Below are 25,946 nucleotides of genomic sequence, written 5' to 3' on the forward strand. Positions count from 1 at the left end.
TCCCACAGCTTGTTTAGAGGAAACTGTCGAAAACATAATTCACGTGACACAGCATGGGGAGGCTTCATCAACGACTATACACCGAATAATGATCATTTGAAATTCCGATTTTACATCCAGGTCTCTCCACGGCAACGACATATCGGTGATCCCCGAGGGCGCGTTCGAGGATCTTAAATCTATAACTCACCTGTGAGTATATCTCTAACGCTTCTGAAGCGAACGCATTGCTTTACACGGTGTCGATAATTCACCAACACGGCTCTGTTTATAGCGCTCTGGGGTCCAACCCGCTCTACTGCGACTGTAGCATGCGATGGTTGGCCGAATGGGTGAAAAAGGACTTCGTGGAAGCCGGTATCGCGAGATGTATGGAACCCCCGGCGATGAGGGACAAGTTACTACTGACGACACCTGCGATCGCGTTCCAATGCAAAAGTATGTACTTCCTGGACAAATATCGCGATCGTGGCAAAAGTGGCCAGTTTTCACCAGAGGTGTGCAATCTATTAATCTACAAAGTTTCGTTGAAATAAACGAATGAGAGATTCGTAGTATCTCCTTGTTCTTCGGCGACTGACCACTTTTGTATCACGATCAATCCGGTGCCCGGTGCACGTGCAAGATGTTTTTGATTTCTCACTGGCCCATGACGCAGTCTGGTTTAGTTGATGGTTTTTTGGCCCGTCTATACAATGGGGTACTAAAATTGCTCATTAATCGTAGACCTTTCTTCCGCGCAGCCAACCAACAGCCAGCCGAAGTCTTGGCCAAGTGCGACCTGTGCTACACCTCGCCGTGCCAAAACGGAGGATTTTGCGAGGCGCTCCCGGACCGGAAGTTCCGTTGCAAGTGCGCGCCAGGATATCATGGGGACCGGTGTGAACATAAAATTGACGCGTGCTTTGGAAATCCTTGCCGGAACTCCGGAACATGCAAAGTACTGGAGGAAGGAAGATTCAGGTATCGAACGTCCCAGCCAAACAGACGGTAGATACCATTGGCCAGCTCGTTCGGGTCTGATTTTTGATGTGTTCGTTCAGTGGTGCCCGTTAGAAATTATTTGTTCGCAACAGATTCTGATCGAATTTAGAAATCTAGAGATTAACTGTTAAAGAAACTAGCATAACACTTTGGATAAATTTTTATTAACCCTCGGACGACGGACCATGGAGAGAGCCTCAATGGTTCAAGGGTTAATTGCATTGAAAATTTGAGTCAGAATCAGAATTCTGTTATGAACCCACAGTCACGAGTTTGAACCTGTATATTCACTGTAGATAAAAGAATTTCCTTTTAAACTTCCCGCTATGGAAGGTACGATTGCAAGTAGTAGTGCTGAGCGAAATTGAGTAGACATGCACGAAAAGTATCCAATGTATTTGATGAGAAAAGTAGTTTTGAGTACCCTTGTTAGCACATTGCATCGTTCTTTGAAAAGAAGATCAAAATTTCTAACGTTCAATGAAAATTTATTCCACTGAAAAGTGAATGTATTACCGTACGCAGTAGTACGAGTCAATCATTATCGAATCCATCTGAATACTTTCGAAAGAAGATTTAACAATTTCTCGGCAAAGTACGTCTTATGAAAAACATGACGTATATTTGCATTGTAATGGAAGTATTTAACATATTGATACGTAGCTTATAGAGCGTAGTTTCAGTAGCAGTAAATTGCACGTGCAAAAAGCGTGCACTGTTGTATGAATAAATAAAACGGGACCTCTGCACGTGAGCCCCGAAGAGTAGCAGCTACACGTAACAATTTATCGACGAAACGATTACAATTCATCGGTTGTAACTACTGCAAACAATTGTTAACCGAAAAATTTATTTACCTAACAAATTTCAATGTTGTATCGATTCGAAATTACATACTGCAATGAAAAAACTATTAAACTTTATCGTTTCAATTTCATATGATTGTAAATATAAACAATTCAATATTTATTTGAATCTATGTAAAATCAATTTTCTAAATATCAATTTCGCGAAATACCGAATGAAAAATTTAACAATTTTCCAAATTTTTCGACAAGTCGATGAATTGGTTACGATTGGCAATATCGATTGGCGGATATATCGCGAACAAAGATCACGGTCAATGTCTCGATTGACGATCAGTCGGTGTGTGACAGTTGCGACTGCGCCCCCGGGTACAAGGGACTTCGATGCGAGAACAACGTCGACGATTGCGAGAACAACAAATGCGCCAATAACGCAACCTGCGTCGACCTCGTACAAGCCTACAGATGCGACTGCGTCCCAGGATTCATGGGCGAATACTGCGAGGACAAGATACCCTTTTGCACAAAAGGACACGACCCATGCGAAAACGGGGGCCGATGCGTCGATCACGGGTCCCACTATAGCTGCGAATGCCCAATCGGCTTCACCGGCCTCAATTGTTCCACAAACTTGGATGACTGCGTTAATCATATGTGTCAGGTGACAATTTTTTCCCATATTTCTTTTTCTTTCAAAAATTTCGAACACCCTGAGCTAAAATATTCTACACGTTCCAGAACGGTGCTACTTGCATCGACGGCATAAACAATTATGAGTGTAAGTGCGCGGCGGAATATACAGGGAGATATTGCGAGGCAGCACCCTCCACTGCCATGCTTTACCCACAGACTAGCCCATGTGCCCACCATGACTGCCAGCATGGTGCATGCTTCCAACCAGCTCCCGCTTCCGTCGCGGACTATCTTTGCCAGTGCCACCCCGGCTACACCGGTAAGTAATTCATTCAATTCCATTGAAAACCCTTTCAATTAATTTTCAACGTATTCCTCAAGGAAAACGATGCGAGTACCTGACGAGTTTGAGCTTCGTGGACAACAGCTCGCTGGTCGAGCTGGAGCCACTACGCACGAGACCGGAAGCAAACGTGACCATCGTGTTCACGACCACGCAGGAAAACGGGGTTCTCCTCTACGACGGCCAAAATGGCGGCCACATAGCCGTGGAATTGTTCAATGGACGTGTTAGGGTCTCGTACGACGTGGGCAATTACCCAACATCGACGATGTACAGTTACGAAATGGTAGCCGATGGTAAGCCTCACGTGGCGGAGCTTCTGGCGATCAAGAAGAACTTCACGATGAAGGTGGACCGTGGTCCTGCTAGGAGCATCATTAACGAAGGTCCCAAGGAGTACCTGAAGCTTGTCACCCCCATGTACATCGGCGGCGTCGCGCCGGAAATAGCCTACATCGCGTTTATGGAGTTTCACCTGAGAAACATTACGAGTTTCCAAGGTAGAATTGTAATATAGATTATGATATATAATCTGATAGAAAAATTTCATTAAGGAAAGTTTTGTTTCTTTTTGCAGGATGTATTTCTGAAATGTGGATCAACCACAAGTTGGTGGACTTCAGCAACGCGGCTAAAATGCATCGAGTATCTCCTGGATGCATGTCGAACGAGGAAGAGGCTGACGAAGCGCGAGACGTCGTCGAGGCGGATGGAATTATGGTTAATATTGGCAGCAACGAGGATTCCATGGCACAAGAGAACATGGCTCACGAACATTCCGGTAAATATTTCAATTTTCATTTGAATGGATTCGAGGGATATGAATTGAAATATTCATTTTATGAGTGTGTAATTAATGATAGACATTGTGATGACTGGACCAGACACGATAATATCCGATCCTTGTGCGGGACACGAGTGCAGAAAAGGTTCGCAATGCGTGCCATCGCCAGGTGGAAACGGATACACGTGTCGATGTCAAACCGGATGGCAAGGACGGTACTGCGAGAAAGGTAATTAAAATACCGAATGTTAGGATCTGAAATTTAGTTTCGAATCTCTATGTCAAGATGTAATACGGTGTATACGTTCCTGTTACAGCACCGACTTGTCGTAAGGAACATACTAGAGAGTATTATAGCGAGAACGGATGTCGGAGTCGACGACCAGTTAAGCTTGCCAAGTGTTGGGGTAGTTGTGGAAACTCGTGCTGTCTGCCACGGAAGACAAAACGGCGCAAGGTACGATTTACTGTATTAAATATATCACTGCTTATCTCAATATTGGGTGCACCACTCATTTATCAGTGGTACAGCTAAATTATCCCCATCCGTCAGTAGTATAACTCCTTGAATGGTCAGAAACACTTGAAACTCAAACGTCTAATGCAATTTATAATGGAACAATGTTGCACAGACCATTAGAACGGTCTTAAATAAAGTAAAGATAAATGAAATTGTCACTGATAATCCTGAGAAGGGTTCAGTGGTCACAGAGATGCTGAAGCCTGCTCTTTACATAAATACAGTAGTATTACCCTACGAATGGTCAGACATGCTTGAAATTCAAACGTCTAATGCAATTTATAATAAAACAATGTTGCACAGATTATTAGAAGGGGCTTAAATAAATAAAAAGTAAATTAAATTATCACTGATGACCCTGAGAAAGATTCGGTGGTCGCAGAGATACTGAAACCTACTTTTTACATAAATACAGTAGTATAGCCCTACGAATGGTCAGACATCTGCGAAAATCAGACGTTTGAGGTAATTTATAGCATTGTAACGTTGTATAGAATAATTTTATTTTTTAATAGGAGTATTTAAAGTAGTATAAACCTTTCAATAGTCAAACAAACTTCCCAAAAAAATTATTTTGTCACACAGTCAATTTTCTATACCATTCTTAGTGAAAGAGTGAAAGACACCTGTCGACTACAAAATTTCAAGTTCAATGGCTACTTAACGATCAATTAACTGCAGGTACGATTAATCTGCGCGGACGGGATGCGGTACACGAAGGACGTCGATTTGGTGCGCAAGTGCACGTGCACCCGGAAGTGTTACTAGCCAGGATCGAGGGACGTAGGGCGCCACAGGTGTTCCATAAATACGCGTCGAGGCGTATCGAGACCGAGAGGAAACCCCGGAGAACCGAGACAGTGTCGCAATTCGAACTTTCCAAGCTCGCGGACACGAGCGATGCGCCGAGAGTCGATTGGTCATCCGTACAACCGTGTTCTCGACTCATCCTCGTGGTACGCGTGACAAGAAGATTTTTGGCCAAGCTGGACTATCTGCGATTAAAAGAAAAAAACGAATAAAAAAACGAACTGTCAGCCATGGCCGAAATCTACGATGGACATATGAATAAAAAAAAAAAGAAAAAAGAAACACACAAGCCGGCTCAGTGTGATATGTATAATCGAACGAGCAGAAAGAAGTATATTAACTATTAATATCGTGCGTACGTGGACTATTGATTACGAAGAACAATTCAATGCATAACTAGGTATTATATTAATCGACGTGCATATGTTCAACGATGATTAGGAGAGTGGATAACGGTGCGAGAACATGGGACCGCTGATCATACACATTAACGCATGTACACGAATGTGTTCGAAGATTTGCTGATACCAAGCAGAATCGTTCGCTCAGTGTGAAATAGATCTAATGGATGATAGCGATTTATTGTAAAGAATTCACGTTTAATATTGTTGGGGTCTTTCAGACGTTTCCCTCTTCATTCAGTGTGTTCCATTGTCAATGGTAGGATACGATCGAAGTTATCTTTTGGATCAAAAAGGTATTGGCACACTTTACTTCTATTAAAATAATTTTATTTTAAATAAAGCACACTGCATTAATGATATTTCAATCTCAATGTAACTAGATGTGCCAATACTTTCTGGATTCACTGTAATTACTTCAGAATCAACTTTTCCGTTTTCCAATGTGCCCACGAATCGTTCTGAAAGATCAATATATTTCGTAGTAAGATTTCACACTTTGTGGTGTAAAAGAAAGCTTTGCTAGCGAGTTTAAGCTTCGCGCAACTATGTTTCCAGATCCGTTGCATGCTCGCAATCATTTGTAATTGTAAGTTGTAACGCGGTCGAACAGAAGTGTAAAAAAATAACTCCAAAATGTATTAGGAATATTAAAAAGAAAGGGAAAACCTTCTCCAAGTTTAACTGTGGAACTCGATGGTTTGTTAGGTCTATTGTCCTCTGAGTAAACGTTTAATAGTGAACAAGTTCTCGAACAATGATCGACGTCTGGCAGATGATTCGGGGATCGAAAAAGGAAGCATTTCCATGTCGACTCGTTTCGTGTCTTGATTATCCATTTCTTTTCATTTTTTTTTTTTTTTACGAATATTTATAACTTTTCGGTATTTTAGTGGGATAATTTAACGAAGAGCGTGTTTAAAAGACGTACAGGTGTTTCTTGCCTTTTTCATTCATAATTTATTATTCAGTTTAACCCTTTTAACCCGACATCCTTGCACGATAAATAAACTTTAATTTGAAATATTACAAATTTCTGCAAGCTACTTAAATTTCCATTTATAAAATTAACACAAAATTTAAGTACTGAGATATAATAACCAACTATTGCGACTGTAATTGGATAAACTATGATCTAATATTTATTTATTTATTTAATTGTACAAATTAATGTCGAGTTAGAAGAGTTAATAAAAAATCTACGATTCGATGTACATTTTTGTCTCAGAAAGGTATGAAAATTTCTTTCTGCGATTGAATACTTGAAAAAGATAAGAAACAACCGGGAGCACCCTGAGGTCTCCAGAAGTGAAAAGACCATAAACGACTCTTGGAACCTCGAATTCTTCATTCCACGGCCTAACGTTTCGTTTTCGAGGTTCGATCGAAGTCGAATTGCGCGAGAAAAATGGTCCAAAAAAAATTTGTACGACCACGTGTGAAAAGTAAACTGAAAGAAAAACGAATTGCGAGCGAACGAGGGGACGAGTACAGCTAACTCGTCCACAAAAGAGGATCAAGTAATTATTTTTGTATGAGCGAATTATTTAATAATCGAACGTCGACGATGATTTCAGCGATTGTTTTTCATCGATCTAATAAGCGTGATTCGTTCGAACTATTAGGTTGTTGCAGATGAAATGGATGATTTATTTTAACTCGGAAAAGTTTATATTTTTTTTCAAGTCACAAGTCGTTTAATATTCTATATTTTGTATCGGATTCGGTCCTATTTTCATTAAATATTGTATTAAATTTTCAGCAACATAAAATATACTGATTGAAATCTACCAAAAAATAATACACAAATTTTACTTTAATCCATTGGTTGCTCTAATTGATAACCAGTTATTTTGTATTAACAATATTAATAAAAGCTTTATGTAGTTATTTTCGTGACTCTTTAAGCTTTAAATTGACGTAAAATAAGTGCTGTTTTCCGAAACTTTTATGTCATGAAATAATTTCCAAAGTCAGTCATTCGATGTGCAACAACCTGATACAATACTTAAGTCCCTCTCTTAATGTTCTTTTTTTCGCGTATCTATTTAACGTGTATGATAACTGCATTGCATCTTCCACTGCCAGTATTTAAGTCGTATTTATTCGTCGTCCACAAACGACCCCACGAGCAATACACTATTTGCAGGACTCGTTTGTTATCGATTGTTCTTCTCGCACTTTCGGGCACCCTTATCGATGGCAAAGAAACTTTGTAGACAAACACGATTGAACCCTTTGCGCATTCCTCAAGTGCAACATAAATAGTGCACTTGGAATGCAAAGGATTAATCGATGAAATACTCAGCAGTGTTCAGCGTTTTTCAACCCTTTTCGATACGAAAGCGACGACTGAACGTGTTTCTTCGAAATACAATTTCGATTAATCTTCTTCCGTCAGAGAATTTTAACGTGTCGACTATCGCGAAGGATCATTAAAAATTAAATTTTTAAATATAAATTCTCGCTATCTCCGTCATTTAAGAGTTAATATAATCAAATTACTTAAATAAAAAAAAAAAGATGTTAAACCAATTACCCAACTTTCTGATTAATTATAATAATGCCAATTACCGTATTAATTTAGCAACAGTTTAGAAACAATTAAATTTCTTGGAGTTTTTCAAAAGGATTTTGAAAATCGTATCGAAAGGGGATCAATCGAAGAAGAAAACCTTATTGTTCTTACTATATATTTAGATTACGTTAGATCATATTATATAGTCGTTTACGTTATTATTCTTGTATCAGCATCCTGGATGCGGTAATAATTTCTTGTAACGTCGTTTCTTTTTATAGTATTTTCTTCTCTACGATGAAATTACTTTTGCTATTTGTATACTCGTTTCATAAGCGACGATATTTTCATAAGAAAAAGGGACGTACAGTATTGAACAAAGAAATCTTCCTTAGGGAAAATGAAGAAGGGAGGAATCCCTGAGGAAACTTACTTTGCTCGAAACTGTACAAGCACGTCGTAGAGTCGTCGCATTATCGTTGCTGATTTTTCTCTTTGTATACCGTAGCAAATTAATAGGTGTACCATAATAGCGATGTATTTTAACGATTTTCATAGTATTAATAGTAAGATAAGTTCGGCTGTCGCGTTGCGTTTCGAATAGAAAATTCAATTTTGTCGCGGGGTTAAATCGTTTGGTTACACAGCCATGGATTATTGGACATTTGTTGTTAATAAATATTTGAAAATAGCAGGAACAGACATACCTAATGGTGAGCTTTCGGAATTTTTCTATCTCCCTAAAAGAAATTAATTTTTTTTAATTGTGTTTGTAAAGGAATATATTGATTTTAATTAATAACTACTTAATTATTCAATAACATGTCATATAAAAAAAAATTAGAACAAAGGATTTAAAATGGTTCCAGTTCGAAGACCAAGTAATCAAAAAATTATTGTAAAAATTCTGAAAGCTCATCGATCCCGTTAAAAAAAAATGATACAGAAAATAGGTAAAGTGTAAAGCAAGCCTGAAACCTGTATTAACACCGCTGATTACACGAAGGAAGTTGCGAGGGCCGTAGTCATTAATGTATCCCGTATTCGACCAAAACATACGTGCGAGTAACGTCTCCTTGTAACAAGATTAACGTAATTCGGGGACGTTTTAAGAAGAACGAAGGAGGATAAGATGCGAGAATTTAAAAAATGAAGGGAGAGAGATATAGGTTTTTTCTACGAAGCTTACGTCTATACTGGACAATAATGGAGATGAAGGAGAGACGAGAGGATTCGATTTAAAAAAGAAAAAAAAAAACGTACGGTTTGAGGATAGTGTTCGAGACTTGTGATTGCTCGAAATTCCTACGAGTTATATTTGTACATTTTACTTTATGAAGAAAACCATTTAATATATTTCACGAAATCGGTGGACTTAAAAATAGCGCATGCGACTGAAGTATACCAGTTTTAAGAGTCTTACGCTTAAAAGTGTAGCAAATGCTTTCGTTCTCGGACCAGCCTACAAGTGTATTTCGTCGAAGATGATGATGATGAAGGAGAGAAATGATGTGACGCGTCGCGATTATTCTATGGCCGCGTCGGAAAATGCAAAAAGCATTTGTTTCGTCGACTCAACTCACTACCTAAATAACTGTAAACTGCGTAATAAATATAATTATTATTGTTCCTTCTCGATATCATTGTTTCTGTCAGCTGTCTTCTTGTTTTCCATTAGCGTAACTAGAATTTTTTTTCTGCGGTGGACTAGAGTTACAAGATTTAGAGCTACCAAACTAGAACTAATAGAATTAGAAGATCTTACAATTTTCGAACCTTAGAGTCTTAGAATTTTGGAAATTTAGGATCTTGGGATTTCAAGATATTAAAATTTTGGAATTTTCAAATTTTAGAATTTTAGCAGCTTGGAATCTGAAAATCTTAAAATGGTGAAGGAGTAGGTCCACCTTGGGGGAAGGTAGCCTATCCCCTACCTAGTTACGCCAATGTTATTTCCTTTAATTTCTAAAAGTCTCCATAGTAAAATGTTAATACCTTCCGCTTATCTGCACAACGCGTCAATATACCTCTTTATTAAATTCATTTTTCTTGTTTTCTTGTCTGAACTCCGATGCAAGTATAAGAAATTTCCTGCTTTTGGCTAAAAACCTGTTCCACTAGTTTATGCAATTCTCACGTGCTCTTTTGTTGCAATCTACTTTAAATTCCACTCGACTACTTTATTACGGCAACCTTGTCTCCACATTTTCTGCTTACACTATGAATGTTTTCATTACATGTGTCTTGCATTAAATAATTATGCAACTGCAGTTACGTAATCACGCGCATTCTCACATTTTCGTATGTATTAATACGTGAAACGATCAGAAAAATAAATTATTCATTTAATCATCGCAGTATTATCCACTGTAAAATATCTTTCCCGTACATTTTATTCATCTATCCTCTGATATTTTCCTATAAATTTGTTTGGTATTTATGAAAAGAGATAAAGAAGAGACAAATACTTTTTCATTCCAAAAAGAAAGAAAAATGAAAATAAAAGTGAAATTACATTTGTGTTTCAATCATCAAACTTTGCTAATTTTTTTACAAGTTGTTAAATATAATTTCTACATTGCAAAATTAAAATTTCGCGACCTGTAGATAAATACAACGCATGTAGGTCAAACGTTTTAGCAATAATTATCGCGTAATGATTACGAGTCGTTTAATAAGCCGTTGCTAAATGCGTTAAATCGACGAATTTTAAGTTCAATAATCGGCAGAGAACGATTAACAGTCGCGCGTTAGATTTTAATTAAAACCTGTCAACACATTAGAATCAATGCAATTTGCAAGTTGCACAAAAGATGCAACTGCACTCAATAATATTTTTTGAAGCGTTTGAAACTGGATCGTTCGAAGTATTATCGATCGATATTGGCTATTTAGGGGTGTGAAGGTACCCGAATTATTTATTACAGAAATGTTATTAATTCTGTAATTTGTATTAACTAAATAATTAATAAGATAGCAATGCTTCATTTGGATTTAATTTTATTCTGATGGTATTTTAAACAACCTTCAAACAGAAAGAGATCTTGCATACTATATAGTTGGGGCGAGAATTTACTACACGTCAGGAGTGTAATAAATAAATCTGACAACAAGATAATAGACAAATTGACCCCATACGCATCCAGCGCGTTATTAGACGAGGATTTGAAGATCGCATTTCGTCCACAGCTGTGACCTATCAATCTTTTCATTTATTTTCATTTTCCATTCATGAAATTGTATAATAAATAAACTAATTATTATGGAATATAATCTATATCTCATTCAATAGTATCTATATTCTGTTAATTTGAAAAAATTTCCCAATTAATTAGAAACGAATACTCTTCTATCATTAATTAACAAAGGAAAATATTTTCAATCCCCAAAATTGATTACTACGTCATTACATTTATTTTTTGAAAAATAAATATAAAACAGAGATATTAAAAAACAGGGGAGTCAATATACCATCGCGTTGACGAATGATCAACAAAAAAATTCTTAATAATCAATTGACCGGTGTTTCGCAAAGGAACTGACCAGTTAACCGGACACTTCCGAGACACCTTCTACAGAACTAGACCTCGTGATAGTACCCTCAATTGATACGCGGTTGGCTGCGTGGGTGGAGGAAAAGCCTGTAGCTGAGGCTCGTAGAATCAACTAATGTGTCAGTCGTAAGCGCGATCCCGACGCGCCTCGTGCTTCCAGAGGTACATCATCCAAAAAATAATCCAACAATTCTATTTTCCTCTAACTCTAACATTAAAAAGAAAATCCTTATAAATCTTTTAACCAATCGCTTGTTTATTTTTATTTATCGCGAGTGAATGGTCCCCGATAAGTTTTATCAAAATGTGTTGTGTTGATTTTCGGTGACGATCTAACGACTATGTTCGAAAAGTGTAAGTAATTTATTTCTTGAAATTGTGTGATTTATTAGATCTAGAGAAATTAGTGCGCACACGATGGTGATGAGAGGAAGTAGGTGATTTAGAGTTGCGGATGCGTCCGCGTATCGAAGAAAATGACACGAATTATTGCTGAAATTTAATTAAAACACTGCTAACTACCTCAATTCTCAACATTATTAAACATATTCTATTAGATATATCATTATATTTGCAAAAATACTTCAAATTACTATTAAAGTTTCAAACGAAGTGAAATATTTTCTGCAAATGCATAGAAAATTCTTATTTTTTAAAATTTAAAATAAATCTCACTTTAAATGAAAAAATAGGTACGTAGTTAAATAAATCAATTTTTTAATTGAAACAGTGACGCGGTGTCAAACAGAAAACGAAAGACAAACTGAAGGTACATTTTAAAAGGATGACGCATCTCGAGTGACTTGGGTCCGAGTGACCCAAGTGACTCAAATGCACGGCGATTATTAGACGCGGCAATTACAAGGTCGTCCTTAAAGATTCAATTCGGTTAATGGAGCAGACTAACCGAGGGAAAATCTTCGCGTCCGGTTCGAAGCGATCACTTTTCATACCGACACGTCTCCGATCTTTAATCCGAGCATTTTCAAAACTGTATACACAACGAATTATTACGCACACGCTAACCTCTTATTCACTTAAACGATGCTTCGTATTTGCTTGCATCAGTCTGTTCAACGTTACGATAGGCGATGTATAAAAATTCTCTTTCTATCACGTGCAAAACAATAAACAATAATTAAATCAACAGAGTTGAACGCGATTCGAATTTTTCAAATTTAAATAATTCTTTAATCCTTAGAATTTAGAATATAAAAAAAATTGTGCATTGAGAATATATTATTTTATTTTTAAAAAATGTTATTGTATAGACAAGTTTCTAGTTGAATACCGATACTTGAAATTTGTATGCGCGCCCAACGTCCTGTTTCTAGGAGATAAACTTCCTCTTATGTAAATTGAATCGTCTCCTTTCAAAAGGATAAAATCGATGTAGCATCCTACGTGATTTCCGGTCACATAGCAGACTCTTTTCTTCGAGAAAACTGTCCCGAAGGTAGAGACGAATTATGAGTAATGGATTGCTTTCTTGTTCTAAGAATTGGGATTCGTTGACTCTCCCTTCGTGATATGGATACATTAAAGTAACCGATAACTTCTTTCTCTATTTCTTATCTGTATTCTTAGGCATTTCTCAACCTTTATTTTAAGCTGTTTCATCGTTTCTTTCGTTCGAAATGAAAATTGAAATGGAAATAAAAGTAATTCAATATTGATGAGTTTTAATTTTGTAAATTAATTTTCTACTACTTATCTTTTTTTTTACTACAAAGTTTGATGATATATTTAATTAAAAGGATCTTTATTTAGTTCCAAGTTAGTTAGATTGCGTTTTATTTTCGGTGGATCATTATTATAAAATAATGATAATGAATAATTAAGAAGAGTAGGAATATAATGATATGAAATTTGATTGCTCATTACGTAAATGGAGGAGCAGGCATTCTTTTTTTTCCTCGAGACTTCCCATTAAAACCTGGCTACTACAATGACCCACTGGGGTTTGCTCGATATATCGATTCTCCGGAGACGAAAGGAGCGCCCGTGAAGAGTGTCCTACCTTGTTGCCTCAAAATAAGTAACCTGATTCGGCCATTCAAATGAAATACCTCTTTAAAAAAGAAATTATAAAGCTGAATTGTAGAGCTAAAAATTCGAACAAAAGAAAATCATGAAGAACCTCTGACTAATTCATAGCTGAATTCCAAGATAATAGTAAAGCTAAGAATTAACATTAAAAGTTCAAATAAAAAAAAACAATAGAATAGAAAAACAAGCAAGTAAAGGGTTATGCGAAAACGTGTCGGCGATGACGGTGATCGCAATGAAAGTCAATAAACCGTGATGAATAAGAGAGAGTAACAGTCGGAGTGGTATTAATAAATTAGTGTCTAGTTGCTACAAGCAGCGACAGTGGCAACGGCAAAAGGAGGATCAACAGAACTTGGAGGAAAAGCGGATAGAAGAAGAAGTGGAATAGGAAGATACGAAGGTGGTGACGATGACAGAGACGATGATGTACATCGATCAACGTTCTAATCTTTCCTTTGAAACTTCGCAAACGGCTTAATCGCGCCAAGGTTTGGTAATTGAAAAATTTCAAATTTCACTTAACTTCATCTCAAAGTGTCAATCATCCCCCGAGAAATCTCTTAATTTTAAAATTGAACAAAAAGAAATTCAAACCTTTCGAGTATCGAAAATGATTCGAAGTTGAACACGTTCGTAACAGAGTTAGTTCGAAGTGACTGAAATCATCGGGTGATAATCATCAACGATGACGACGAAGGTGGCAGCGTAACAAGGGTCGTTGGCGACCGGAGGAGAGAAGAAGGTGGTGAAGACAGGAGGTGAATCGAGTGAAGGAGAGGAGGAGACGCTTTATCGTGGCCGAACGTGACGTGACGGTGGATGGCGGCGTGTGCACACGCGTGTCGCTCGTGTGGGATCGGATTATCGTTGTGTGCCAGTGCGAAAGAAGACAATTGACTCGTAGCCGCCGCCGTCGTGCTTGTCGGGGGCCTTCTGACGTCACATCCTGTCCTCTTGGGCTAGTCGCGATCTCGTTTGGACCACGGCACATCAAGGTACGCAGATTCGTGCGTCCTCAATGTTTAGGACGCAGAAAAACATCGTCGTTGAACCGATTGGTTAGCACGTGAGATCTCAGCCTTCTTCTTTCTTTCTCCTCATTTCAACTCTTTCAGGATCGTCTTTTCAAACTCATTGGAGAGCGAATTTTATTCACAATAATTTTATGCGATTTAAATCTATCGGGTACTGCAAATCTAACTTCTAATCAATATTTATGCAAATTTTTCCATTTGGAATATTTTCTTCTAACGGAAAAAATATTATTATAAATAAAGAAATAATTGAAGCAAAGATCAGAAGAACGTCTACGTTCGTTTTCAGCGAAACAACAACGATGAACGAGCGCAATAAATGGATCTTCAGGATCCTCTTTTGGATGAACATTTATGGAACGATTCTAGCGAACTTGACCGATTCCTCGGAAATGGATTTGTCCGACGAGATAGATCTATTCACCACCACGAAAAGAACATTTCCCGACAGGTGTCTCGTTAAACAAGAGCCAGGTCCGTGCAAACAGTGGGTTCACAAATGGACTTTCAACAAGACTGAAGGAAAATGCAGGACTTTCCCTTACGGTGGCTGTCTGGGAAATGAGAATCGTTTCAATTCGGAAGCTGAATGTCTTCATTACTGCGTGGGTGGTCCAGAACGTAAGGAATATTAATTCCACTTTTCCATTAAAAAATTAGAATATATTGTAAATATTTGTATGTTTTATGTAACTGTTTTTAGACACTTTACCACCTTATTTGGTCACAAAGGGAAGCGTATTTGTGACGAGCACGACAACCACAAGCACACTGCCCTCAACCACTGCCGTCACCCCACGACCAACCTTTTCACCCCCCGAACCAACGAAACCTCCCGTGCCAAAGTACAAAAGGGGAAAGGTAACCAAATTTTCCTATATTTCCAAATACACGAAAGCTCAATATCGTCGGTTTCATTTTATCACGACTAACTTGGTAACAGATACCCCTGGTGGTAAAATAAAGTCGAAGAATTATTTTACAGGAACTTACTTTCATGGAATCTGGGTACGAAAAGACCTTCATGTTCGCGCAGAGCAACACGTTCATTCAACTCGACGGCAGTGGTATAAAACCATTTCAACTTAGGTAAGTACTTCTGCACATTGCAGAAGCTGCAGAAGTTTGAATATTCAAACAAGAAGAAAAATTTGACTGAATCCACAGGCTGTGTCGTGAGATATCCTTCAAATTTCGCACAAAACTACCCCATGGTCTGCTGGTCTACCACAGCGTGAAGGATCGACCAGAGAGCCTAGATCCTTACGCTCTTTATGTGATCGTTGAAAAAGGTCAGCTGAAAGTGGTTCACGTGTTCGGGAAACGATCGACCAGTCTGACGGTGGGTGAAGGATTGAACAGGGATCAATGGCACAGTGTTCTGGTGAGGATCGACGTCCACGGGGCGAAATTGATCGCCAGGGTGGACGACAAACAGGAAGAGACGACGCTCAAAGTTCTGGAACACGTGGTCAATTATGGGGTGTCCGAAGAACTTGCGTCCGTCGTCCTTATTGGAGGTAAAACGATCAATTCTTAGTTACAAAGTGGAAAAATTAATTTTTCCATCTATTCCTAGGATTAAGTTCAGAGGAACGATTACATGGCGTGAAGTACATAATAGAATCCTTCGTGGGTTGCATAAGAGATATGGTTCTTAGTTCGGGCAAATCGGCAAGCGATTTGTTGCCGATTCAACCACTGATCGCGACGAAGCACGAAAACGTGAAGGAGGGCTGCATAGACAAGTGAGATCATTGAAAAATGTAATATCAGTGATAGAAATACGATGACTTAATTTTGGGGAAAATTTCAGATGCAGAACAAAAGAGAATCTTTGTTTCATCTCCAATCAGTGTGTGAATCACTATAATAGTTTAACTTGCGATTGTTTTGGGACCAAGTACGAAGGAGAACGTTGCGACGTGTACAGTATGTAAATTTGTTAATTAGAAATTAGAAAGTATGAAAATATATGAATATTGATTTTTTCCAGCGGCTACAATCTTAACGTTAAGAGGATCTTCCTACGTTTCCTTTCGAGTTTACGACTGGAAAGACAGGGTCCACTCGTCTGTCAATAGGATAAGCCTTGCTTTCAAGGTAAATCACTGATTCTCTTATAAAGAGGCTTATCAATTTTATGCAATCTTATAATCCTTTGTCCAGACAAAATGGGACGATTCAGCCCTGTTTTACGCATCTGGAGAAATCGATGGGACACCTCATTACGTAGCAGCCTCCATAATGAATGGATCTGTTCACGTCGAGTTAGACTTCGGACACAACTCGAAAATCGCTACAGTTCTAGGCGATTACGTCACCTCGAATCACTGGAACAATTTAACGATATTTCATAATGGATCTCTAGTTTTCGTTAGTTTAGACGACGAGATAAAGGTACTTGAAGTGCCCGGGGAAAATTACAACATGATCATCGATCCAGAAATTTACATAGGCGGTGGACCGGAATTGCACAAAAGGAAGGGCCTCCTTTCGCACAATAATTTTGCGGGTACATTAAAATAATTTTCACAACGTTAATAAAATATTAATTAAATCATTTTTAGGCTCCTTAAAATACGTTTTCTTCAACGACAAATCAATCATCTACGAACTAAAACGTTCCAACCCCATGGTACATTACATAGGGGTGTTAGAACCAGAGTACTACGATGCGGATGTGGATGTGATTCCCATAACGTATCCTTTCGCTGGGAGTCACATTTGGTGGCCCATTGCTCGAACCGACTCCCTTAAATTGAACTTTGATTTCAAAAGTTCGAAACCCATAGCGGTGGTCGCGTCAGGGGAGGTAAAGAGCAACCGTGGACTTGGATATTGGGAGGTAACTCGAAAATAAATTTTTATTACCCCTCAGATTAATCCACCCCTGTCAATAATTCTTTAAAATCGTGAAATAGATAAATTTCATTCTAATATCTCCATGAAAATCAAAATTAATTTAAGAACTGTTTCCTACGGTTCCAGTTGCGTTTGGTGAACGACGAGATTCGTTTCCAATTATTTCCCGTTCTAACGGAAAACATCACGGTCTCAGCAGCGGTGAAATTTCCCCATAACACGTCCTGGCACGCGGTCGAATTGAATTACACGAAGGGTGAACTGAGCGTCCTGGTCGATTACAGGAACAAACAGAGCAAACTGTTCTCCATGACATTCGAAATGGGCGACAAAGTTATCATCGGTAGTGGAAAAAGTAACGCGGGTAAGTTTGTGAATCGACGCGATCGAATCAATCTGTGAATATATACGTGTGTGTATTTTGATCAGGCTTGGTTGGATGTATGAGGGAGATACGAGTGAACGACGAAAGGATAGAGCCCAGATACGTGGTCAACACCGAAAGAGTGATCGGGGAAGTGGCTTTGGACAACTGCCAGTTCGTCGATCCTTGTACCAGGCCGAACACGTGCGAACACGGAGGGAAATGCTCGGTGAAAGAGGACAGGATCACCTGTGATTGCACCGACACCGGTTACATCGGCAAAAATTGTCATTTCGGTGAGTGAGAATGATCGAAATTCTGAACACAGTTTAGATGACAATGATATTTGGAATTTTAGCTCAATACAGAAAGACGTGCGAGGAATTGGCTTTGCTAGGATACACCCAGGACGATGTATATAAAATCGACATCGATGGAAATGGAAGATTTCCACCTGCTCTAGTGAAATGCGAATTTCAATCTATCGAAGATTCTACCAAAACCATAGTGGAACATAATTTACCCTCCCAAGTTGACGTCAGATCCATTGCTGAGTCTGATTTCTCTTTCAACATAAAATACAGACAGTTCACTGCAGAAATGCTCCAAGAATTGATCTCACACTCGTTATACTGCAGTCAATATGTAAAATATGATTGTTATAAGGCACCTTTAGAACTCCACAGTGCTACCTGGTTTTTAAGTTCCAAAGGTACCACTGTGGATTACATTGGAAACGTTAATAGAGGCTCCTGTCCATGTGGAAGTTGGTATCAGAATTTAAGATAATTGCTATAATTTTTGAATTTTTATAATTGTTTGCATCCATGCTCAGTGAACAGAACCTGCGTTGATCCAAACCTAAGCTGCAACTGTGATGTTTCCGCCGGAAATGCCGGTAAATGGCTGTCCGACGAAGGCTACTACGAGACCCCAGACTCTTTAGGTATCACAGGGATGGTCTTCTTACAACAGAGAGACCTCGAAGAGGATGCACAAGGTCGAATTACCTTGGGTCCATTGGAATGTGTCGAAACGAGTAAGAGATTATTTAATTAAAATAACAAATATAATGAACAAATTATAAAAAAAAATATTTTTGTACTTTTTTAGATACACAGAAATATGTAGTAACATTTACGACCTCGCAGTCGTATATCGAGGTACCAGGATGGAGAAAAGGAGACATAGCTTTCAGTTTTCGAACAACTGGGGAAAAAGCTATTTTGTTATATCAACCGCCTATCAGAAGCAACTATCCTTCTTTTATGGTGGCTCTGACCTCGGAATATCGCTTGACATTTAATTTTACCCTGAATACTGGTACCATCAGAGAGTTGGAAGTGAAAAGTAGAAGAAAATTGAACAATGGAGAGTGGCAGAAGATCTGGATCGATTATAATGACTATCACGTCAGATTTATGATTAACACTGACTTTCAGATGGTTGATCTATTGCCTGAAGAAGAGTTTGGACCATTCGAGGGTTCTATGTTCATAGGGGGCGCTACAGCGTGAGTAGTTTATATTTCTTATTTTTAAATAACTCTCTAATGACTTTTAATATAAACTCATGTAACCGCTTATTCGCTATTGCCTCGCGAGGAGGAAAAGAAATGTTTGATCGTGACTTACTTCGTAGTTCGGCTCCTACGTACAAAAAAAAATAACAATTCTTGGAATTTTATAATCCTTCCAGTAAGAGAAATCCTACGTTGGCTGCTTCTGTCGCATCATTCGATTTTGTAAACATACAGAAAAACGTAAACAAATTCCAACACTACCGTTACATTCGCTTCCCCGGAACGCCTTTCGCACTCGATATACACAAAGATTTGTCGTCGGGAATTAAAATATCGGAATTCCTCAGTTATCCCTTTGACGGGCTTAACCTACACTAACCTGTCATTCGTAAGGGTCCAGCCGTGATTCACGTTCTTACGTATGTCGCATCCTTGCTAGGATCACTTGAAAGTCTTCTCCGCAGGTAATGCCGTGTGCGATCCCCGTCGACGTGTGCAAAATTGTTTAATTTTCAACTAACAACCAATGCTCACATTCGCGGGAATCACCTCTACAAGTGCGCGTCTTTAATAATAACTCTTAAGTAAACTTGCTTCTAAGCCGGCTCGCCGACCAATGACGATTTTCGCATCGATCCCAAGCTCCTTCGATCGCGGCTCGCTAGCCGAGGGGAGGGGGAAAATTCGCGCATGCGCAGTTCACGCGAGTGACTCGAGAGTATATTCAAGGGAAGTGCCACTACCCTAGTACGAATGGGCCCAAATTCTTTTCTTTTATCGCTACACTTTTCTTGTTACACACATTTTCACGTAATATGTAATATGTAACTGTACGGTTAAACACGTTTCTTAGGGAACACTTGAGAACTTCCTCGGTTCGACAAGGACTTATCGGTTGTTTCCGAGGTCTCGTCGTGAATGGCGAGATCCTGGACATACACAGCTACATGTCGGTCCATTTATCAGAAATTATTAAAGATTGCAAACCGTCTTGTCAACCGAACAAGTGTCAAAATGGAGCCAGGTGCGTAGAGCTATGGAGCAATTTCGAATGCGTCTGCGAGAACAGATGGGCTCATCTTGGCACCTTTTGCGAGAGGAGTAAGTTTCTCCACTAAATTCTCATTCTAATAAAAATAAACTTGATTTTCATTGTTAAAAATTCTTCAGATATTAACAATAAGGCATTAACGTTCACGTCACAAGGAGCTTTTCTGAAGAAAAATTATTTCGGCACGGATGAAGATGATCAAGAGAAACTATTGTTGAAGGGGATACTACTACAGAATATACTGATCAATCTGAGAACTTACGACACTCATTCCTTGATTTTATATGCAAACGATCATTTGAACAATTTTGCTCATCTTTACATTTCTAATGGAACGAGCATCGTCTATTTATTCAATGCTGGAAATGAGATAAAGAATATCACTGTTGAGTATCCAGGTAATTAATCCTCCAACGCTTTAAAATTGTCTGTTACTCAGAAAATTTGACGAGCCATTTTCCAGGGGCGAACACAGGGATATCAGTGCAAATCGCGATAATTCGCACAGAAAAAACTACAACTCTACATGTAAACGAGTACAACATCACCCTGAATGCAACACCGGTGTTGCTTGACGCGTATTCCAACAAACCTTGGATAAATCCAGAAAAGGAGGTGCTGGCGCCGCAGAGGCCACCCGCACCACCCACCAACTATTTCCAGGTGAGATTTCGGGCTTTCGAATCGAACCGAATGTACGCAATGATCAGCGATCTTACATAGGTGAATCTAGGAGGCTTCGACACGGACGATTTGCTGAGGGTTGGCAAAGAGGGTGCGCTGATTATGGGCTACGTGGGTTGTCTACGCGGACTGATGATCGGAGAGTACCTCGTCGATCTACCAAACCTTGCTAACGAGGCGAATCACGAGGGTAGCAAAGGTGTGCTTCCCAATTGTCAGATGAAGTGCGATGCTATGCCTTGCAAGAATCTTGGAATCTGCACCGAGGATTTCGGCAGACAGGAGTCATCCTGCAACTGCGAACTGACGTCCTATTTTGGGGAACATTGCGCCGATGGTATCGATCATTTTGATATTTAATTATCGATCGATGTTCCGGAAAATGTTCTAATTCATTTTCTGTTAGAAAAGGGAGCAGACTTTAGCGGCGAGAGCGTTTTGCAACGCGAATTCGATCTGATTGGCGAAGTTAGCCAAGTGAAGGTTCAATTAGCATTTTCCACTAATGAACTTCGACAACGCACCACAGCGCTCCTGCTTTTGCAAACAGAGAACAAGTAAGCTCTCAATGATCCTTTAATTGAATTTATTTCTCACGGTTTTGTGGACGATGTTCTTAAAAATCTCCACGAATTCTGGATGTCTTTCGAATGATTTTTTTTCCAGAAGAAGCTACTATCTGCTGGTTGCTCTAACGTCGGAAGGTCAATTAATCTTCGAGGAAGACAGAGAAGGCTCTGCCCATGGAGTACGTCTCAACGATAGGAACTTTCTTAATGGTGCTCGGCACAGTGTCTACTACGTTCGCGATAACAACACGGCTACACTTCTGGTATAATAATAATTTTCTAATAATTTCTAATTCAAATTTTAAATTTACCACTATTTTCTTCTAATAATTATTCATTCTTTTTGTTGATAGATCGACCGTGAGCCAGTGCAACTATTACCAATTCCAGTGCTAAACTTAGGAGACGACGAGGACGAGAGTCCAGGTGTTACAGAGATCCAATTAGGCGGTCTGAACACAACAGATTCGAGATTCAGCGCATACAAAGGATACACCGGATGTCTGAGCAGTGAGTGACACGTTAAATCAATCGATGAGAAAAAAAAAGTCTTTCGTAAAACGATCATCGAATGAGGACGACGCGAGCGTTCTTCTAATAGAATACTGTCTTTCTGATGTTAGACAAAACGATCGTCAGCCACATTGCGAATTCGAAATGACGGATACCCTCTTCTTGTAGACGTCGTGGTATCGATCAACGGGGGACCTGGCATGAAGCCACTCGAGGAATATATGCTATTTACGAAACAGGGCAGCGAAACCGTCCGTGCGACTATACCTGCCGGAGTTAGGAGCGCTCAGTGCGCGGTCTTTCATGCTCAACCACGTGGCCTCGACCCTCCTAGAAACGACAGTGTGGTAAGGAAATTATTTATTTATTTGTGGATTTATTTTTGCCATAGAAAATGAAAAGCTTAGGAGGGGACCTCCTGGAAAGTGGACCTCAGGGTGTAGCCTCCCTTAGGACACTCTACTATACTCGGTCATGGTACCAAAGGGTTAAAAAATCTAAGAATCTATGAATTTATTAATCTAAAAATCTAAGGATCTAAGAATCTAACATAGCCTTAAGTGAATCAACTTCATTTATGAAAGTTTCAAGATTCTTATAGCAAATTTTTTGCCAAAGGGTCGTGACAGAGCCTGGGTAGAAGATCCACCTGAAAGAATACTATACAAGTCTCAGTATTCGGATGCAACTCAAGAGGAACAAGGTGCTGGTACTTATATCTTCATCGCGTTGTGCTGTGTGTTCGTAACAGCAGTGATCGGATGCATTTACGAGGTCTGGCGAAGCGCAAGAAAAGACCGACGCCGTAGACGAGCGGCTAGCGTTAGTAGTACGTCAGTTTCACCCTCTGGCTCTCAAAGATGGCAATCGCAACAATACACGGACACGATAGCCAGTGGGGTAAAAACAGTGGGTTTTAAGAACGTGAACGAAGACGAGAAAAGACCCAACGGTACCCACGTAAAGCCCACTAGCAAGGAGTATAAACCGCTGACCAACGCGGAAGCTAAAGACTTGGTTAACGATAAAAGGGTTCATATAAAAGGTAAGCACTTTCCGAATCGGAATTTCAATTGGATGATCAACGCGAACGTTTTGGGAAACCAAAAAAGCAAAAGTCATTTTGATTTTGCAGCAGATGAAGAACCAGAGAAAAAGGAGCTCCTAGGGGTAAATACAGGCATCATCACTAAACCTCCGAAACCAAATCCATTCGTAAAGATTTTTTCTTTTTTTTATAAAAATTATGTATTAAGTTCTAAGCAACTTGCGAAATAGACGCTGTTCCACTGCGAAATTATTAAGCAGTATTCCAAGAAAATTAAACTATTTTAAATATATGAAGAACGATAGAATTTTACAATCAAATAATTTAATAATTGCAAAGTTAAATTTGTCTACTTTGCAAGCTCGCTTTGGAATGCTTTAAAAAATTTGCAAAATAAAGAGAAACCCCAGTAGAACAGAATTCGAAGATATTAATATAGAATATAGAATTATTTTTATATCAGAAAAAGTTTATTTAATATTGATAAAATGATATTTGTTTATAATGAGTTCCATAAAGAGATCAAATTGAATATTTGTTAATTAATATGATTTTAAATATTCCAAAAGAAGAAAAATTATTGATTTTCTTTTTTAATACTACATTTTGCATATGATAACAGCATAATAAGATTTTTGATAATATACAGCAAGACTTTAATGCAGGAAACAAATAATATTAATATTGAATCGTTTGTATAGTCGATGGAGGATTTGCAAGAGGAACCGGAACTAGAGGAATGTGAGGAAGAAGATGAAGAAGAAGATGATGAAGACGACTCAAAGAAAGATAACCAGAACGAGGAAGAATCAGATCAATCGAAAGCAGAGCTTATTGACGACAAAGATTTCGCGAAATCGGTAAGAAAAGCCTCGAGAAATTATTCTCTGAACAGATAGATCTCTATCCTTGAAAGGTATAAAGATCTTTGGTATAAAGAATATAGATAACCATTGGCGTAACTAGGTAGAATCTAGATGGACTCAATCCTCTAAAAATGTGGAATTGATTCATCATCTTAAAACCTTAAGATTTAAAAATTTCACAATTCCACAATTCTATGAGATCTAGCCCACCCTAGAAAAAAAATCCTAGCTATGCCAATGTTAATAACAATCTTTATATCCAACAATAAAAACCTTTCATTGGAATGAAACAAATCACGACTCACTACATCAATGTTATTCATTTTCATTGTCATTATCAATGTTTCTCATTTTCTTTTTTTTTTATATAAATATGCAATATTGATAATGTTACATCAACAACAAATAAAAATCAATTTTGAGAATTTGTTACATCTCATTCCATTAAAACCCATCAAACGCGCTCCTGTATGAATGAAACATTTATTGAAAAATAATCATGGCATGGAGATTGTAAGGAAATCAAGAATTTGCAGAATTAGAAGAAACATAATTGAAAAATGTGATCATTTCAGCCGGAAAGTTCACCTAGGATAAGTGTTGAGTCGTTAAACACCAATCCTGAACACGATGACACGAAAATCCAATCCGAAATCTAGAGGTATCAATATTATCGCAAAAAGCTTGTTGCATCGTTCCTTCTCTTTACTTTCTGCTTTCTGAGTCTCCAAAACAATGTAATCTACATCTGCATGTTAGGATATTCTTGGGGCAGACCAGATTCCTTAGATTTATTAACACTGACAAGTGTTAGAATTTTAGGATTTTCATTCATCAATCAATATTGCATGAATCATGAACGCAATTTTTGCAACAATGAGATCAGATGATTAATATGCACGTTGCATCGAAGTACTATTAATTATTAAAACGATATTAACACGTCGAGCGAAGCAGTAGAAATAGACGCGTGTAATCAGACACATTAAAACACTAATTATCCATATTCCATGGTATTGAAAATGTTGTTTTTTTTCAATTAAATTTGTGACGTGTTAATAATCATTTGTTTCTTTCATAAAACATCCTCGCCAGCATTTCCAAAGAGAAAATTATTTTAAAAATAGAATTTTCACTTTATTCAGGCGATTACTCGTAATGCAATTGAACAACAATGGACAATCCAAGATACTTCTTCAGGTCAGTATCTATTAACTTTCTTGTAAAGACAAACTCAACGAATTTATTCATACTTTAATATTCCCCCTCTTCTCTTCTAAATAATATAAAATATATTTAATTATGTTGTTGTTGTTAAGACAAAGAAGCTCCTAAGTACAAAAAACGTATATAAATTGTATGAACCGAAACTGTGTTCGATAGAAGTGTAAATTTATCAATCAAACAGTTAGTTAATATTCTTATGTAAATAACGATTTATGTAATAACAAACTGAGGTGAATAAAGTGAGAAAAGAAAGCAAATAGATCCTTGCTCAATAGTCCTAACTAATTAAGGGGGAGTAAAATATCTATTAATATTAATTTTCAAGGTGTTACTCGTTCTGAGAATCTTTATATATGTAAATTTTTAGATCCTTCAAGGCCTTTGGTTGTCAATCTACAGCCTATCTATCTATCAGACGATCGAAGAGCATTTGGAAATCCACTGAACTATCTTGGAGCTGGAAAATTTCAAGTGAATAATAGAAATTCAATTGAATCGATACTATCCTTGGATTAATCGTTTACCCTCGAAAGATATCTTGTACTACTTAAGTACTCAAAAGGAAGCAAAAGGAATAATAGTAATAATCGTAACACCGGGATCAAATCCTGTGCAGTGATAAATAGAAATATAAAATGATGATATATTTATATATAGTTTAGTAACTTCCTGATAACAGATGTTTGTTAAGTGCAAATATGAAAATGAATAATTGACGAATTATTTTCTATTTCGAAAGTACGATTTACCTTTGACACATCATTTCCCTGCTTAATAAATTACTTCCTTCAAAAATAA

General features: G+C 38.1%; 2 protein-coding genes and 1 long non-coding RNA gene across 8 annotated transcripts in view; 2 read left to right on the forward strand and 1 right to left on the reverse strand.

Annotated features, from left to right (window-relative positions):
* The window catches only part of sli (slit guidance ligand), a 284,825-nt gene extending 277,859 nt beyond the window's left edge, over window positions 1-6,966 (forward strand). For 3 of the 4 annotated variants that reach the window (XM_034325528.2, XM_034325527.2, XM_034325531.2), the window contains exons 21-30: window positions 121-192; window positions 275-438; window positions 744-963; window positions 2,142-2,451; window positions 2,529-2,742; window positions 2,805-3,266; window positions 3,344-3,547; window positions 3,630-3,779; window positions 3,868-4,007; window positions 4,752-6,966. In XM_034325528.2, the coding sequence (XP_034181419.1) occupies window positions 121-192; window positions 275-438; window positions 744-963; window positions 2,142-2,451; window positions 2,529-2,742; window positions 2,805-3,266; window positions 3,344-3,547; window positions 3,630-3,779; window positions 3,868-4,007; window positions 4,752-4,838 (2,023 nt within the window). In that variant the 3' untranslated portion in view covers window positions 4,839-6,966. The remainder of the gene's footprint in view (window positions 1-120; window positions 193-274; window positions 439-743; window positions 964-2,141; window positions 2,452-2,528; window positions 2,743-2,804; window positions 3,267-3,343; window positions 3,548-3,629; window positions 3,780-3,867; window positions 4,008-4,751) is intronic. The other variant, XM_034325529.2, reaches the window with a different exon arrangement.
* LOC117604926 (uncharacterized) overlaps window positions 1-19,837 on the reverse strand; it is a 79,106-nt gene extending 59,269 nt beyond the window's left edge. The window contains exon 1 of the long non-coding RNA XR_004581530.2: window positions 19,570-19,837. This is a non-coding gene — a long non-coding RNA (uncharacterized LOC117604926). The remainder of the gene's footprint in view (window positions 1-19,569) is intronic.
* axo (axotactin) lies at window positions 11,389-25,912 on the forward strand. 3 transcript variants are annotated; one of them, XR_013062207.1, is made up of 31 exons: window positions 11,390-11,707; window positions 13,709-13,898; window positions 14,046-14,400; window positions 14,729-15,060; window positions 15,143-15,300; window positions 15,425-15,528; window positions 15,607-15,959; window positions 16,019-16,187; window positions 16,256-16,371; window positions 16,436-16,542; window positions 16,609-16,954; window positions 17,010-17,287; window positions 17,431-17,668; window positions 17,734-17,964; window positions 18,027-18,434; window positions 18,504-18,707; window positions 18,782-19,181; window positions 20,044-20,291; window positions 20,361-20,639; window positions 20,705-20,904; window positions 20,965-21,262; window positions 21,332-21,482; window positions 21,592-21,757; window positions 21,848-22,004; window positions 22,176-22,354; window positions 22,626-23,052; window positions 23,143-23,222; window positions 23,757-23,915; window positions 24,497-24,582; window positions 25,067-25,121; window positions 25,516-25,599. XR_013062207.1 is itself a non-coding variant. In XM_076688364.1 (30 exons), the coding sequence occupies exons 4-30, from the start codon at window positions 14,742-14,744 to the stop codon at window positions 25,662-25,664; spliced, it is 5,976 nt and encodes a 1,991-aa protein (XP_076544479.1). In that variant the 5' UTR covers window positions 11,389-11,707; window positions 13,709-13,898; window positions 14,046-14,400; window positions 14,729-14,741; the 3' UTR covers window positions 25,665-25,912. The 3 variants fall into 3 exon arrangements, 2 of the variants coding, with proteins under 2 accessions (XP_076544479.1, XP_076544478.1); XM_076688364.1 differs by lacking the exon at window positions 24,497-24,582 and having other exon boundaries at window positions 11,389-11,707; window positions 23,146-23,222; window positions 25,516-25,912; XM_076688363.1 differs by lacking the exon at window positions 24,497-24,582 and having other exon boundaries at window positions 25,516-25,912.
* Window positions 25,913-25,946: the final 34 nt, after the last annotated feature.

The sequence above is a fragment of the Osmia lignaria genome, chromosome 5 (genome assembly GCF_051020975.1).
Source record: "Osmia lignaria lignaria isolate PbOS001 chromosome 5, iyOsmLign1, whole genome shotgun sequence".
In the NCBI taxonomy this organism is placed as follows: domain Eukaryota; kingdom Metazoa; phylum Arthropoda; class Insecta; order Hymenoptera; family Megachilidae; genus Osmia; species Osmia lignaria.